This window comes from Doryrhamphus excisus, linkage group LG11 (genome assembly GCF_037039965.1).
Source record: "Doryrhamphus excisus strain RoL-2023G ecotype Guam linkage group LG11, RoL_Dexc_Guam_v1.1, whole genome shotgun sequence".
NCBI lineage: Eukaryota > Metazoa > Chordata > Actinopteri > Syngnathiformes > Syngnathidae > Doryrhamphus > Doryrhamphus excisus.
In genome coordinates, this window is record NC_136367.1 from 2,180,701 (window position 1) to 2,197,785 (window position 17,085).

The 17,085-nt window shown below is 40.3% G+C and overlaps 1 protein-coding gene across 4 annotated transcripts; it reads right to left on the bottom strand.

Moving 5' to 3' along the window:
- Window positions 1-1,873: 1,873 nt before the first annotated feature.
- Window positions 1,874-15,570, bottom strand: znf395b (zinc finger protein 395b). Of its 4 annotated transcripts, XM_058090058.2 has the most exons (11): window positions 13,273-13,924; window positions 12,741-12,792; window positions 10,884-11,043; window positions 8,130-8,281; window positions 7,954-8,066; window positions 7,688-7,887; window positions 6,396-6,496; window positions 5,793-6,087; window positions 4,499-4,600; window positions 4,161-4,270; window positions 1,874-4,105 (listed from the first exon to the last, which is right to left on the bottom strand). In XM_058090058.2, the coding sequence occupies exons 3-11, from the start codon at window positions 10,998-11,000 to the stop codon at window positions 3,994-3,996; spliced, it is 1,302 nt and encodes a 433-aa protein (XP_057946041.2). In that variant the 5' UTR covers window positions 11,001-11,043; window positions 12,741-12,792; window positions 13,273-13,924; the 3' UTR covers window positions 1,874-3,993. The 4 variants fall into 4 exon arrangements, with proteins under 4 accessions (XP_057946041.2, XP_057946058.2, XP_057946049.2 ...); XM_058090075.2 differs by lacking the exons at window positions 12,741-12,792; window positions 13,273-13,924 and adding an exon at window positions 14,377-15,570 and having other exon boundaries at window positions 7,954-8,057; XM_058090066.2 differs by lacking the exons at window positions 12,741-12,792; window positions 13,273-13,924 and adding an exon at window positions 14,377-15,570 and having other exon boundaries at window positions 5,793-6,084.
- Between the last annotated feature and the right edge of the window lie 1,515 nt (window positions 15,571-17,085).

Sequence of the window (17,085 nt, forward strand, 5' to 3'; positions counted from 1 at the left end):
ATCTACCAAAGTTAGCGAAGTTGCAGCCATTTTTTCAACAATGTGGCCAACCCTGGCCTAAAATAATCACACAAAAACATCAGAATCGAAATAAAAATACTCACAAATGAAGAATAATCCTCCTCGTGTCTGCGTACAAAGTCTCAAGTCGACGTAAAACAGTCACTTCCGGGTCGTGGACATAAACAGGTTCCTTTTTAGCCCCCTCGTGACTTGTCTCGAACGTTCTAATATTCCTCTTGAATTGGATCTCAGACTCAGATGCGTCTGGAATCGGACGAACACGGATTGTTAATTGACGGCGTCCGATTAATTTGGGTTAATTAATTAGACTTGCCGGGTGCAAATTGATTTTCTATACTTGCTAGCAGCAAACCGCATTTCTTTTCAACAAATAGGACTGACGAACTGATGTATGGTGGATGACGGGACATATTTTAAGTGGCACAATACTGCCCTCTGGTGGCTGAGAGCTGACACTGACGGCAGGGGTGGGCAATTTTGCCACTGATAATTCGTAAAGCAACACATGATAAGATGTTATTTTAGCATTTTAGCTTTGTCATACATCTGAAAAAGCATATTAGTATGATTTTGTTCTTTAATATTCCTCCTCTATGCTTCTAAAATGACATTATTTTTTTCCCCTAATATTATGAGTTTATTGTCGAATTTATTCCCATTATATTATTATGTTTTGTTAAAAATATATATTATTATATCACTAAATTATTATTATATATTATTAAATAATTATTATATTATGTTTTTAAAAATGACACGATTTTTTCTTATAATATTACAAGTTCATTCTCGTAAAATTTAATTTGAATGACACTTTTTTCTCTGAATATTGTGACTTAAAAGTACTGCAGTTTTTTTTTTGCAGTTTTTTTTACATTTTTTTCAACAATTTTTATGACTTAATTCCCATAATATTAGAACTTTTCCTCTGCCTAAATGTCCAATGTTTCTCATAATATTTTGATGATAAAATTATATATATAAAAAAAAGATAAATAACCTGTGGACCCTAGTGAAGCAATTTAAAAAAAAAACTTTTTTTTTGAAATATTTCAACTTCACTGTAGTAAAATGATATTTCTTGTGAGGTTCCTCATTTTTGTATTATTACTGCTGATTTTTCAATTATTTCTGTTTTGCGTATGTGTTGTCTATCAAATCATATATTTTTTTTAAAAACAGCAATGGGCTGCAAATGGCCCCTGGGCCGCACTTTGGTCACCCTTAGCTTGCCTAAATTGTCTTTTAGCATGTTTAGCGCACAAAGTGTATCAGAGTGTCATTTCTATGTTTAGTGTACAAAGTGTCAACACCCTGGGGTCCTTTTTTTTTTTTTAAGTGACACAATACTGCCCTCTTGTGGCTGAAGTATGACACTGCAGCTTCATCGTAATTAGCAAGCATTTGCTGTCTTATTTCCTGTGGGATTCGAACTAAATTACACATTTTTAAAAATGATTAGCACAATGTTATTATGGTTATTATAAAGAAAAAAGTTTTTTTTCCTTCACTAGCAGCCCCAGTCTTTGTTTTTGCATCTTAATAGGTTCGACCGCAGATAATAATGTGTAATGTATGTACAGTGTGTGTGTGTATGTGCGCGTGTGAGAAGGTGCACGTGCATGTGAGTATCTCTGTCAACATCCGCTTCAAATAGCGGAAGTCTGTGGCTGACATTTTTAACATTAAACCATTTGTTGTAAGTATTCATAAAAAAAATGTGTATAGCGAAAAAAAAAACCCCAAAATAAAATAGTTTGCTTATTTCTTTTGTGGAGTGTCATACAGAAAAGAGAGAAAAAAAGTTGTGAAATTCTCAGTGTTTTCTTTTAATTGTGTGACAATATACTGCATTTCTTCTTTTGTCTTTATTGCTGATACAAACACTTGGAAGAAAATCCATTTTATGGAAGAAATCCTGTTATGTAGCTTATTTCTGTGAATTTATAATCCATCAAAGTGCCGAAAAACATGAAAAATTAAAAAATAAAAATAAACCAAAAAAAAACAAAAACACTCAGGCTTAACGAGACATTAAAAAAGGTACAAAATACTCATACGTTAGCTTGAAAGCACACAATATAATACACATGATAAACCACTGGGAGGCGTCTAAGCAGTAATACTGTACAGTATCTACTACCTTTGGATGAAGTATAAAGTACACATCGTCAAAGTCAGTCAAACAGTGAGCACCATGGGAGACTGACAGGTCACAAACTTCCATTTGTCTTCCAGGGAAGGGAAAAAAAAAAACAAAAAAAACTGTCAAATTGTCTCATCTGTCCCCGCCGCCAGATATTAAAAAAAAATGCAGTTTTATCAGAATGAGCATTCAAAAGAAACAGTAAAAGGAACACATTGGTTTGTCAATGGCTGTTATGTATATACAGTATACAGTTGGGACCAAATATTTACACCCTCTGTGCAGAATTTAAGATTTTTTTTAATAGTTTTTTTCTCAGAAAATATGAATGATAACACAGTTCATTTTTCATAGTTTATTTTTAGTTTATTTTGGTTTTATTTGATTGAATTAAATCGTATTTATTTTCATTCATTGATTTTTCTACTGCTTATCCTGACAAGGGTTGCGGGGGATGGGGGGTGCTGGAGCCTATCCCAGGTATCTTCGAGGCGAGAGTCGGGGTACACCCTGGACTGGTGGCCAGCCAATCACAGGGCACATATAGACAAACAACCATTCACACTCACATTCATACCTATGGACAATTTGGAGTGGCTAATTAACCTAGCATGTTTTTGGAATGTGGGAGGAATACCCGGAGTACCCGGAGAAAACCCATGCATGCACGGGGAGAACATGCAAACTCCACACAGAGATGTCCGAGAGTGGAATCGAACTTGGGTCTCCTAGCTGTAAGGCCTGCGTGATAAACACTCAACCGCCGTGCAGCCCTGGAAAAATAATGTCATAAGGAAAAATGTTACCCAGAGAAAACTTGCAAACTCCAATAGGGTGGAATTGAACTCAGGTCTCCTAGCTGTGAGGCCTGTGCGCTAACCACTCATCCACCGTGCAGCCCTGAATGCAGCATGTTATCAGAAAATACTGGAAGTAAATCGACACTCATCGGCACAGAAGCTGCGCATGGGACGTTCTTGGATGTTCCAACATGACAATGATCCAAAACACAAGGAAGGCCTTGAGCTTATTTTTAGTTTATTTTAGTTTTATTTGATTGAATTAAATCGTATTTATTTTCATTCATTCATTTTCTACCGCTTATCCTCACTATCCTTACTGTGGTCAAAGCAACAAAAAAATCTTATTTATTTTTTAGAATGTTGAGGCCTAAAAAAAAATTCTGTTTTTTTTATTTTTATTTTTTTTTTATTTTTTTGCTGTTGTTTTATTAATTGTCCTTGTTTTTTTTTATTTAATATAATTGCATTTTTTTAGAATGTGTTGAAGGCCAGTAAAAAATTGCCAAATTTACAAAATATATATTTTTTCAATAAATGTCTTCACACAACCACTAACCATATTTTATCATTCATATTTTCTGCAAAAAGGAACAAAAAAATCTTATTTATTTTTTAGAATGTTGAGGCTTAAAAAAAAAAAAATTCTGTTTGTTTTTTTTATTAAAATTTTTTGCTGTTGTTTTATTAATTGTCCTTGTTTTTTTATTTAATATAATTGAAATTTTTTTTAGAATGTGTTGAAGGCCAGTAAAAAAAAATGCCAAATTTACAAAATATTTTTTTTTCAATAAATGTCTTCACACAACCACTAACCATATTTTATCATTCATGTTTTCTAAGAAAAAGAACAAAAAAATCTTACATTCTGCAGTGGGGGTGTAAACGTTTGGACACAACTGTACATAAGCTATGTATAGAAGTATATATACGCTATATATATAGAAGTATATATACGCTATATATAGAAGTATATATATGCTATATATATATAGAAGTATATATACGCTGGTTTCCCCTTCTTTAGTCGGGGAAACGCTGGCAGGCTTTTTTCCAGCGGCAGGCGGTGCACCATTGATCCTTACGCTCCACCCCGTACACCTTCCGACACTTTTTGGCTTCCCCCCGCCCTTTCCTGCCGACGACACACCAGTCAGTTGATGAATCGTTTAATGAGTCGTTCATCTCACCTGAAGGAGCAGTGGGCGCGGGACGGCGACGCCGCGCTCATCGTCTGGAGCCGGTTCTGTTGGAGCCACTGTTCTCCGACGCTGACGGAGCGGCAGCGAGGTTTCGCCATCTGAAGGGGAAAAACAGTCCGCCACAGACGCATTCGTTAAATAGATAATGAGGCAAGACCCCAGACTCCGACCGAGTTGCATTGTTGCGTTTTTCAGTGGCGCAGAAAACACAATTGCGGTTCAAAATGTACTGGATTTGTTGTGGTCCGAAATGTATTTGTGGCGGGCCATTATTGTCATTATCGTCGTTTCAGAACAGAGCGGAATCAAGCAGAAAGAAAACTCACCGGAGTGTTACTGTGGCTTGCGACCAAGGTGGGGGTGGTCAAACCGTGGCACCCTGGACTCCTCGGGGCCACCGGTGGACCGGCTTGGACGGGGCTGCAGGCCTGTAGAGGAGACGAGTCGTTACAAGATTGTCACAAGGTGTCTGCTGATATCGCTATCGGTGTCTGCTGATATCGCTATCTGCTGATATCAGTATCTGCTGATATTGGTATCAGTGTCTGCTGATATCACTATCAGTGTCTGCTGATATCGCTTTTGGTGTCTTCTGATATTGGTATCTGCTGATATCGGTATTGGTATCTGCTGATATCAGTATCTGCTGATATTTGTATGCTGATATTGGTATCGTGTCTGCTGATATCGGTATTGGAATCAACTGATATCGGTATTGGTGTCTTCTGATATTGGTGTCGGTGTCTGCTGATATCGCTTTTGGTGTCTGCTGATATTGGTATCTGCTGATATCGGTATTGTATCTGCTGATATCAGTATCTGCTGATATTTGTATGGTGTCTGCTGATATCGGTATCAGTGTATGCTGATATTGGTATCGTGTCTGCTGATATTGGTATTGGAATCTACTGATATCGGTATTAGTGTCTTCTGATATTGGTATCGGTGTCTGCTGATATCGGTATCTGCTGATATCGGTATCGTGTCTGCTATCTGCTGATATTGGTATTGGTGTCTGCTGATATCGGTATCAGTGTATACTGATATTGGTATCGTGTCTGCTGATATCGGTATTGGAATCTACTGATATCGGTATTGGTGTCTTCTGATATTGGTATCGTGTCTGCTGATATCAGTATCTGCTGATATCAGTATCATGTCTGCTGATATCGGTATTGCTATCTGCTGATATCAGTATCTGTTGATATTGGTATTGGTGTCTGCTGATATCCGTATCAGTGTATGCAGATATTGGTATCAGTGTCTGCTGATATCGCTATCAGTGTCTGCTGATATCGCTACCGGTGTCTGCTGATATCGGTGTCTGCTGATATTGGTATCTGCTGATATTGGTATCAGTGTCTGCTGATATCGCTATCGGTATCTGATGATATTGGTATCAGTGTCTGCTGATATCGCTATCGGTGTCTGCTGATATCAGTGTCTGCTGATATCAGTGTCTGCTGATATCGGCATCAGAAATTGAGAGTTGGACAATATTGTGTCAAAAAAGCCAATATCGGACATCCCTAAAAAAAAGCCATCATGTGCCACAAAGAGCCCCCGGGCCACAGTGTGAACAACCCCAGACATTGTGTGACTATGCTGTGTAGAACGGACCTGATAGAGATGCTCTGTGTGAATCTGCCAGAAGCTGCTGGGGGCAGACTGGCTGAGCGGACTGGGCCTGCTTGCCCCAGGGCCGGAGCTGGAGTTGGACCTGGGCCTGTGAGCGGGCGGGATCTGAACCCCCAGAGCGGGCGGAGAAACGCACGGGGCCGGGGCCCAGCTGAGAGGGGACGTTTGGCCCGGAGCCGGCTGGGAAGGAAGTAGTGCAACATTGGCGTCCACCGTCTCGCAGGAGATCTTGGCGTAGTAAAAGTCCTCTTCTCTCTGGGACTGATCCGACCCGCTGCTGCAAAAGAAGCACCGTTGTGGCCCAGATATCAAATCTGAAAGTCTTTTATCACACTGCATTATAAAAGCGGCGCTCCTCCACCACCTGAAATTTTTATTCCCTCTTGTTTTTTTAATGTTGTTTTCGAGCTCAGAACTAATCTAAAGCGCTCCACTGTCTACATGGGGAACCTTCTTATAAAAGAAACCTCTCTATTATTATCACTTTTACAATATGTGTCATATTTGTGCATATGAAAGGAACTTTCATGCAAGTCTCTCCAGACACACTTCCATACAAAATGTATTAAAAATAGGCAAACTCACCCCAGATGCAGCACGCGGATGTGTCGTTTGATTCCGACCGAAGACGTGAGCACCTTGCCGCAACTGGGCCACAGACACTTGTACAAGCCTTTGAAAGAGCTCTGTGACGGGGAACACGTTCAATTACATTCATTCTTTTCATTCATTCAGTACATTTTCAAAACAGCTTTACTGTAACACAGAGGGTTGTCTAATGTGCGGGCCCGTGCAGCCGGAAAGCTGTTTTTATGGGCCTGCAACGCATTTAAAAATTCATTCATTCATTTATTTTCTAGTGGCACGGCAGTCGAGTGGTTAGCGCGGATAGTGAGGATAAGCGGTAAACAATGAATGAATGAAAATAAATACGATTTAATTAAATCAAATAAAACTAAAATAAACTAAAAATAAGCTCAAGGCTTTCCTTGAACGTGCCATGCGCAGCTTCTGGGCCGATGAGTGTCGATTTTTTTCCAGTGTTTTCTGATAACTTGCTGCATTCAGGGCTGCACGGTGGTTGAGTGGTTAGCGCGCAGGCCTCACAGCTAGGAGACCTGAGTTCAATTCCACCCTATTGAAGTTAGCACTTTTTTCTCTGGGTAACATTTTTCCTTATGACATTATTTTTCCAGGGCTGCACGGTGGTGGAGTGTTTAGCACGCAGGCCTCACAGCTAGGAGACCAGGGTTCAATTCCAACCTCGGCCATCTCTGTGTGGAGTTCGCATGTTCTCCCCCGTGCATGCGTGGGTTTTCTCCGGGTACTCCGGTTTCCTCCCACATTCCAAAAACATGCTAGGTTAATTAGCGACTCCAAATTGTCCATAGGTATGAATGTGAGTGTGAATGGTTGTTTGTCTATATGTGCCCTGTGATTGGCTGGCGACCAGTCCAGGGTGTACCCCCGCCTCTCGCCCGAAGACAGCTGGGATAGGCTCCAGCACCCCCGCCACCCTCGTGAGGAAAAGCGGTGGTTTATTATTTTATTTTAGTTTATTTTTATCTTATTTTAGTTTATTTTAGTTTTATTTGATTGAATTAAATCGTATTTATTTTCATTCATTCATTTTCTACCGCTTATCCTCACGAGGGTTGCGGGGGTGCTGGAGCCTATCCCAGCTGTCTTCGGGGAAGAGGCGGGGTACACCCCGGACTGGTCGCCAGCCAATCACAGGGCACATATAGACAAACAATGCTATATAAAATGCTAACATTTGAACACAAGAAGTGGACAAAGTATTAGCAAATACTGCTACGTGAAATACTGCCATGTAATAAAGATGGACGACAACAGCAGACCAGTGTCTATTGTACCTTTGGCTTTTTGGCATGAAGCTCCTCCCCTTGTTCTAACTCCATGTTCAAGCCCTCGTCCGGGCTGTTGTCCATCTCGGGGACGGACGGCGAAGGGGCCGGGCTCACGTTGCCGTGATCCCAGCTCCAGTAGCCGCTGCTGCCGCTGTCGGACAGCTCGCCTCCGCCGCACTCCATGTCGGCTGATGATGAGCAGCCCGCTAGAGTGAAGGAAAGATACACTTAGTAGCCTTGTATGTGGTACTTCTGTGTCAAGTACCACATACCTGTTGCAGTTTCGGTCTGTGGGGGACTCTGGACCACGGGGTTACAGGACAGACTGGTTAGGACCATGGCGGCCATGATTTCATCCATCTCCACGGACTCTGGGCTGCGCATACTGGAGTCAGCAGAGTCCTTAGTCGGCTGCAGGTAGACTTAAACTCACCCACTTATATCTCACCTGTACGGAGGTTCTCCGCAAGCTGATTGGTCCGCCGCTGGGGTCCTCGTTCGCAGGTTGTTCCAGCCTTCACCGTGCAAAGGAACCGACGCGTTGTTCTTGTGAACGCCTCTCTCCGCAAATGGATCTTGGACACAGTTCTGCGTGTACATCTACAGACGCAGAGGTGAAAGGTCACATTCCAGATGAGCCATCCTTTTTCATGTTCTTCAAACCAACCGGAACTCCCGATAACCCGGCAGGAAGCGAATCATTGAACGCTTCCACGGAGAAAGAGAGAGAGAGAGAGAGACGTACGGCGGTTATATGCGGTTAAGCTGATTATGTAAACCTTTTTTGGAGAAAATATTTCCTGCCCATCTGTGGCGTCCTGCCTGCTGACAGTATGGCTTACAAAGGAGCAGCATGGAAGGATAGCGAGTGCCAACCTCTGACGAGGCACGGGGAGGGAAGATGACAGCCATTTATTTAACAATAGAAGCTAATGATGCAATGCGTCGCTCATATCCGACAGATGGAAAAATCACAAATGAGCCGACTTTTTTCCCTAATTTGGGGAAAATTATACTTTAACGCCTGATTGGACGCTACTAAGATGAACTTAGCGCTGTTCAAAACGAGCGCTAACCGCTTCTTTCCCTGCAAGGAGCTGCATCACGGACAAAACAAACGATTCCCCTCAAAACGATTCACTGACTCACAGGTGCTTGACAAAAACTCAACTTTCACGACTCACGACTTGACAAAGACGACTACTTCACTGAACCACGGGCACTCAAAGGAAACTAGAGTATCACCCACTGGGTACCCAATGACGACTAGAGTTTCACCGACTCACAAGTGCTCGATGAAGACTCGCATTGAGCTGACCCACGGGTACTCATAGCAGACTCGAGTGTCACTGACTCGTAACAAGGTGAAGACTCACGTTTCCCTGATTCATGAAGACACAAAGAAGACTCGAGTGTCACTGACTCATTAGGACACAAAGAAGACTCGAGTTTCACTGACTCACAAGTAGACGAAGACTCGCATTTAACTGATTCATGGGTACCGAATGAAGACTCTAGTTTCACTGACTCATAAGGACACAAAGAAGACTCGAGTTTCACTGACTCACAAGTAGACGAAGACTCGCGTTTCCCTGATTCATGGGTACCCAATGAAGACTCTAGTTTCACTGACTCATAAGGACACAAAGAAGACTCGAGTTTCACTGACTCACAAGTAGACGAAGACTCACATTTAACTGATTCATGGGTACCCAATGAAGACTCTAGTTTCACTGACTCATAAGGACACAAAGAAGACTCGAGTTTCCCTGACTCACAAGTGCTCGATGAAGACTCGTATTTAACTGACCCACAGGTGCTGATAGCAGACTCGAGTGTCACTGACTCATTAGGACACAAAGAAGACTCGAGTTTCACTGACTCACAAGTAGACGAAGACTCGCATTTAACTGATTCATGGGTACCCAATGAAGACTTGAGTTTCACTGACTCATAAGGACACAAAGAAGACTCGAGTTTCACTGACTCACAAGTAGACGAAGACTCGCGTTTCCCTGATTCATGGGTACCCAATGAAGACTCTAGTTTCACTGACTCATAAGGACACAAAGAAGACTCGAGTTTCACTGACTCACAAGTAGACGAAGACTCACATTTAACTGATTCATGGGTACCCAATGAAGACTCGAGTTTCACTGACTCATAAGGACACAAAGAAGACTCGAGTTTCAGTGACTCACAAGTAGGCAAAGACTTGTGTTTCCCTGATTCATGGGTACCCAATGAAGACTCTAGTTTCACTGACTCATAAGGACACAAAGAAGACTCGAGTTTCCCTGACTCACAAGTGCTCGATGAAGACTCGTATTTAACTGACCCACAGGTGCTCATAGCAGACTCGAGTGTCACTGACTCATTAGGACACAAAGAAGACTCGAGTTTCACTGACTCACAAGTAAACGAAGACTCGCATTTAATTGATTCATGGGTACCGAATGAAGACTCTAGTCTCACTGACTCATAAGGACACAAAGAAGACTCGAGTTTCACTGACTCACAAGTAGGCGAAGACTCGCATTTAACTGATTCCTGGGTACCCAATGAAGACTCGAGTTTCACTGACTCACAAGTAGGCGAAGACCCGCATTTAACTGATTCATGGGTACCTAATGAAGACTTGAGTTTCACTGACTCACGAGTAGGCGAAGACCTGCATTTAACTGATTCATGGGTACCCAATGAAGACTCGAGTTTCACTGACTCACAACTAGGCGAAGACTTGCATTTAACTGATTCATGGGTACCCAATGAAGACTCGAGTTTCACTGACTCACAACTAGGCGAAGACTCGCATTTAACTGATTCATGGGTACCCAATGAAGACTCTAGTTTCACTGACTCATGGGTTTACAAAGACTTGCGTTTAACTGCCTGACGGGTACTCAACAAAGACTCGATGTTTCAATGACTCACGGGTACTAAAAGAAGACTCATTTTCACTGACTCACTAGTGCTCAACGAAGACCTTGCGTTTAACTGAATCACAGGTGACAAAGACTCAATTTTCACTGATTCTCGATAAAGTCACCGACTCTTAACGACTCGACTGACAGGTGTCACAAGAGGACTTGACTCTCGCTGATTCAGGTGCACTCAAAGAAGACTTGAGTTTCACCGACTTTTGTTACCGACGTTGAAAGGCATCTATCGGCTTATGCAGATCACATGTCTGTCTGCTCACCACAGGGTGTTGCTGCACGTCGGGCCTGATTGCGTCATGCGTGTCGGAGACATACGCCCGCAGTCCGGTTCCGCCGGGTCCTGCTGGACTTCCATCGCTGGGTCTCATAGCTGCCATGATGCTGCTGCACAGTGAGGAGACTCAGCAGAGTCGAACCTCCCTGTGGATGAGACAGGAGACAAAGATATGACGCAACCCAAATATGCATATTGTCATATTGTGGCCACTGGTAGCCAAGATTATGGCCTCTGACCAAAATGGCTCCAGGTTTGATTCCCACAATCTGACTCCCACACTTGCTCCCCCTGGTGCTGGAAAGCAGCCAGTTGATCCAGTGCCTCACTGAAAGTGTGTGCTTGCCATGTTTTTGTTGTCTCTCATGAGCAAAATACTGGTGGTGGGGGGGGGGGGGAAATTGGGATAAAAATTTGAGTGTTACCTTATTTACGTCTAATATGTCTTATTTTGTCTGTCTATATCACCTATATCAGGTAATACAAATCTAAAGGTGACTATAGGGGTGTTATTTCATGTCGAGAGAGCTCTAATAATGTTAAAAAAAACATATTTAGAAGATCGTAAAGAGCTTTTCTATGCAAATATGGAACCATTTAACCGTTTAACCAACTACACTGTAAACCCGAATGTTCAAAGTACTTAAAATAAATAAAGTTATGCTTAAGTTAAGTTCTAATAACTTAATTATGTCAAGTTCATTTAACATGTTGTTCCATTTTGAGTACTTTAACTAATATGTTTTGATTAAATTGAACTATGGCTATATTAAGTAAGATTAACTTAAAAACATAGTTTACATACAACTTAAAAGACACTGTAAAAATAATTAACTGGTATAAGTATAGTTAACTTTAAATTTTCTTAAAAGTTATGCTTATAAATGTTGATTGCCAGTTGCATTATCTGTCTTTTCAGTTTATTTAACTTGTAATTTTTTGATTAATATGAACTTTTTGCAGATTTGTGTAACCTACTTAAAAGAATTTGTAGTTTTTTATAACTTAAAATGTTCTTAAAAGTTCTACTTATAAATGTTGACTGCCAGTTATCTGTCTTTTCAGTTTATTTAACTTGTAATTTTTTAAAGTTTACAGTGTAGAGATGACTATATATTTTTAAAAACTAAGCTTTTTTTTTTTTAAATTAACTTTATTTGTACAACAGCTAAATACAAATATAAGCCACAGGCCGTACTACGGACACCCCTGTTGTAGCCAGCATGTAAGTTCCACACAAGCAAAAGGCATGCAAACGGCAACAGAACCTCCAAGGCGACCTTCCTGTACATCATTTTTACTTTCACTTTCCTCCTCTCCTGTTTAGCAATTTGCAAAATCCACACAATGGACGAGTCTGCTGACGTCACTGACATTTCACCCCACACTCCCAAGCTCTGCCCCGCAGCAACAAAAGGCAGCAATGTGACGAGTCAAGTGAAAATCATGTGTAAAATTTATGATGAGTGACTTTATATAACACTCCCTTAATATAGCATTTGTCAAGAATACCAGCGTCCCGCTTCTTTGGAGTGAATATGCTTTTACTGGAATGACATAATAAACGCCGAAGTTTATTGCTTTAAACAGTTGGCTCGAGGGATTTTTAATCCATTGTGCATCAAATTAAAACAAATCACAATGTGAACTTTATTGCGGAAAGCCAAGACTATATATTCTGGTAGTATTCTTGTCCAAATATGTGACAGATAACGTGTAGCGTATAGCTGCCATGGTTGATTCACTGCAGGGGTGAAATGGGGCCACTGTTGCATTTAAGTGGGAATAATAATAATAATAAAAGATAAAAATCACCAAAAAAAAAAAAAAACAACACTTTTACCAGAGAAATGTCTCCAAACATGTACAATTCCTTGGACTTTTCCTTGTTTATGCTGCCAAAGAGAAACTATTAGCCGCTAAATTCAATCATCACAAAGAAAACAATAACACGACCTAGCCTTGTCAAGTTAAAAGACATTATGTAACATTCAGTGTTTCCTGTACATTTGTAGATTTGTCACTGACAAACTGGCACCGCCACAGATAAACTTGGCGCTACCGGTTTGCCCTACATTATAATAAGAGTCTGAGTAGCTTGTCATTACAACTTTGTACAGTAGATGGCATTGTAGCTCTGATTCTAAACACACTGTATACAGTGTATACACACCACAACTGACTAAAAATGTATATGTTCATCAATATAGTGCTATATTAAACGTACAATGACCCAAACATTAACATTACAGTGAGCTAAGTAAACATATATTATTAGGCCTTTGTATTTCTTTCCACCCTGGGTCCAATGAATTGATTAATGGCCGCCATTTTTTTTTTAACAGAAAGATTCAAGATTAAATAATTCAACTTGCCCTGCTTGGTTGAGCATCAAGACTTGCAGTTTGTTACGGTGGAACATTAAATGAATTCCTTAAAATGAAGAGTAACTGAATAGTTCTACATAAATACGTAGCATTTATAGGGTTTTAAATAGCGATAATGTTGCCTCTTTATTGACTACGCAGCCATTTTGAACGCATGCCGCCCTGCAACGTTTAACTTAGTTCGGTAATCTCGAAGACATATCAAAAAACAATAAACAGCAATCATTGCAACTATGTTAATATGTATTTCTGATCAAATTATTCGATATAAGTCTGGTTTTGGTCCTTTCTTTCCTGTGCTTTCTTCCTCCATTCTTCCTGCTGTTTACTACTTTCCATCATGAATCTTCATCGTCCTACCCCACTAGATCCCCCTAAACGCAGCGTAAAGCCGGACTTTGCTGAAAGCTCTCCAGCCAATCACAGTCTAGTATGAGTAGTAAACAAGCGCCATAATGTGGGCGGGTCCGACTTCTGATTGGCTGCTCGTTCATTTCTAGGCACACACCCCCTTTCTGACAACGTGTTGGGACACGAGTTTCGCCGGGAGGATATGGTGTTGAAAATGAGCTTGTTTCACACGAAAAAACTCACAAAAAACGAATTATTACATTACAAATAAAGCATATATTCAAAAAAGAGCGAAACACACGGGCGTGGCAAAGCACTGAGGAGAGAATGCTATCAAAAAAATAATAATAACGTCATCATCCGTGTTGGAGGCTGGTCAAAATAATCCGTCACTATATTTATAATAATCACAAAAACTCAGTATAAATGCAATGCAGCAACATATATATATATGTATATACATTTATTTTAATGTACATTATTAAGCAGATGCATACATAACTATCGACCAAGTCCAAGTATGTCGACATATATTGTTTATTTTACAGTTTTATGCATAATATACGCGAAAATGTTGCATTTGCGTATGCATTTATGCAATATATTAACAATATTTAATCGGTAATGGCTATATTGGGTGCAAATCGCCCTCCCCCAGCACGTTGCAGAGGAAAACAACATTCGAGTTTTCACCAAAAAGCGACATTTCTTTGCACAAATAAACATTGTGTATGTACTTACTTTAGGTCGGTAGTGGATTGTCCGTCCGTCCGTCCGTTTCGTTGCAGCAACGCAAGGAGGTCGTTGCTCGGTGCTCGCCGGTCGACAGTATGCCGGGAGAAGGAAGGGAAGAAGGGGGTTGGTCTGTGGTACGTGCGCTTACGTGTGTGTGTGTGTTTGCTGGAGCTATGCCCGGCTGACAGCTGCATACACATAACACACGTACAACACACTCTAACATCTAGATTTTACCCAAAAAAACAAACAAAAAATTTAAAAAATATATATATATATTCTAAAAAACATATTAAAAATATATACATTTTTAAAAATAATATTAAAAATAATATACTATTTTTAAAAAGTAATACATTACATAATTAATTATTCAAATTAAATAAATTAAAAACATACACTATACAATAAAAAATAAAAATAAATATTATATATATTCATTAATTCATTTTTTACCGCTTATCCTCACGAGGGTTGCGGAGAGTGCTGGAGCCTATCCCAGCTGCCTTCAGGCAAGAGGCGGGGTACACCCTGGACTGGTGGCCAGCCAATCACAGGGCACATATAGACAAACAACCATTCACACTCACTTTATTTTATTTTATTTTATTTTATTTTATTTTATTTTATTTTATTTTATTTTATTTTATTTTATTTTATTTTATTTTATTTTATTTTATTTTATTTTATTTTATTTTATTTATTATTATTTTATATTTAACTCGAGTCTCCTAGCTGTGAGGCCCTCGCGCTAATCACTCGTACACCATGCAGCGTAAAAACATCTTATTTTCTCTTATTATGTCGACTATATTGCGTAATATGAGTATGAAGTTCACTATAGGGGTGTTACTTCATGTCTAGAGGGCTCTAAAATTCATTTCATTCATTCATTTTCTACCGCTTATCCTCATGAGGGTCGCAGAGGGTGCTGGAGCCTATCCCAGCTGTCTTCGGGCGAGAGGCGGGGTACACCCTGGACCGGTGGCCAGCCAATCACAGGGCACATATAGACAAACAACCATTCACACTCACATTCATACCTATGGACAATTTGGAGTCGCTAATTAACCTAGCATGTTTTTGGTGGAATTGAACTCGGGTCTCCTAGCTGTGAGACCCTTGCGGGTCACTTATAATCTATTCCTGTGGCATGAATAGGAGTACGAAATTAAGTGACAATGACATTAAACACAGCAGCAGGCTAATCCTGGCATCATGTTTGTGATTTCAGATCATGACAAAATATAAAGTTCTTTATTATTCTTTATTCTTATTCTTTTAGTGTACTATTCTCTGTATAGGATGTGGGAGGAAACCGGAGACCCTGGAGGAAAACCCGGAGAGAACATGTAAACTCCACACAAAGATGGCCGAGGGTGGAATTGAACTCGGGTCTCCTAGCTGTGAGACCCTTGCGGGTCACTTATAATCTATTCCTATGGCATGAATAGGAGTACGAAATTAAGTGACAATGACATTAAACACAGCAGCGGGCTAATCCTGACAAGTGTACTATTATCTGTATAGGATGTGGGAGGAAACCGGAGTACCCGGAGAAAACCCACGCATGCACGGAGAGAACATGCAAACTCCACACAAAGATGGCGGAGGGTGGAATTGAACTCGGGTCTCCTAGCTGTGAGACCCTTGCGGGTCACTTATAATCTATCCCTATGGCATGAATAGGAGTACGAAATTAAGTGACAATGACATTAAACACAGCAGCGGGCTAATCCTGGCATTGTGATTTCAGATCACGAAAAGAATAAAGTAAACAGAGAAATATTGGCAATCACACCTGTGTGGCTTGCACGCTAACCACTATACCACCGTGCAGCCCCACAATTCCAACCACATAAATAACATAAATAAACAATGAAATTCACACTTGTAATATGTTAATAGTGTCAGTCATAGTTGTATTAAATTAATCTACTATTTATTATTGTAGCGCTATTATAGTACAGCATGACCCGTGTCTTTATGCTAATGCTAATCCAAAATACAGTTATGTCCATTTCAGCAAATATATATATACTGTACTGAGTGTACACTATGCCCCCTTTTTCACCCCATAAAGCAGGATGAGTTGCCCACATAGAGATCAAATACGACTGGCCTATGTGTGTGTGTGTGTGTGTGTGTGTGTGTGTGTGTGTGTGTGAGACCAGATTAGTGTCGGCTGTCTGCACCCTCTCCGCCAGACATGCAGTCAGCAGGGATTTTAAGGTCTGAGCAGTGCACTCGCTGAGACGGAGAGTAAACCAATCCTAGTCCCAATCTCGTTTCCTAAACCGAAACACACGACTCCTTTGGCACGGCGATACTCACTAAACACGGTACTCCATTTGATATTACAGTAGTACATGCAGAGTATTTTTTATGGCGTTATTGCTTCAGTAGCAATTATCGGATGTATAAATGATAAGGAATAAAACACGTTAATGGTTCTATTAGTGAGATTACATCTTTATTGGAAATGATAAAAAAAAAACTGATGAAGATGTTACAGTTCTGTTGAGTTGAATCAAGGGGCGGCCATTGTTGTTTTGTTCGGTGGAACCCGTCAACATAAGCAGAAATTAGCAACTGCTTGCACTTTTATTTGTGACTTATGCAGAGATATCTGGAAAATGGGTGATAATAGTAATACAAATATTATTATATAATATTATTATATATAATAATACAGGATTTTTCATCCTACAGCTG

What these genes read in the sequence shown, in the direction of transcription:
- znf395b (XM_058090031.2), bottom strand. Translation starts at nt 11,000, where the DNA reads ATGGCAGCTATGAGACCCAGCGATGGAAGTCCAGCAGGACCCGGCGGA. An exon ending in ACAGACCGAAACTGCAACAG is followed by an intron (nt 7,888 to 7,953) that starts GTATGTGGTACT and finishes CCTTCACTCTAG; the next exon opens with CGGGCTGCTCATCATCAGCC. An exon ending in ATCCGCGTGCTGCATCTGGG is followed by an intron (nt 6,088 to 6,395) that starts GTGAGTTTGCCT and finishes CTTCTTTTGCAG; the next exon opens with CAGCGGGTCGGATCAGTCCC.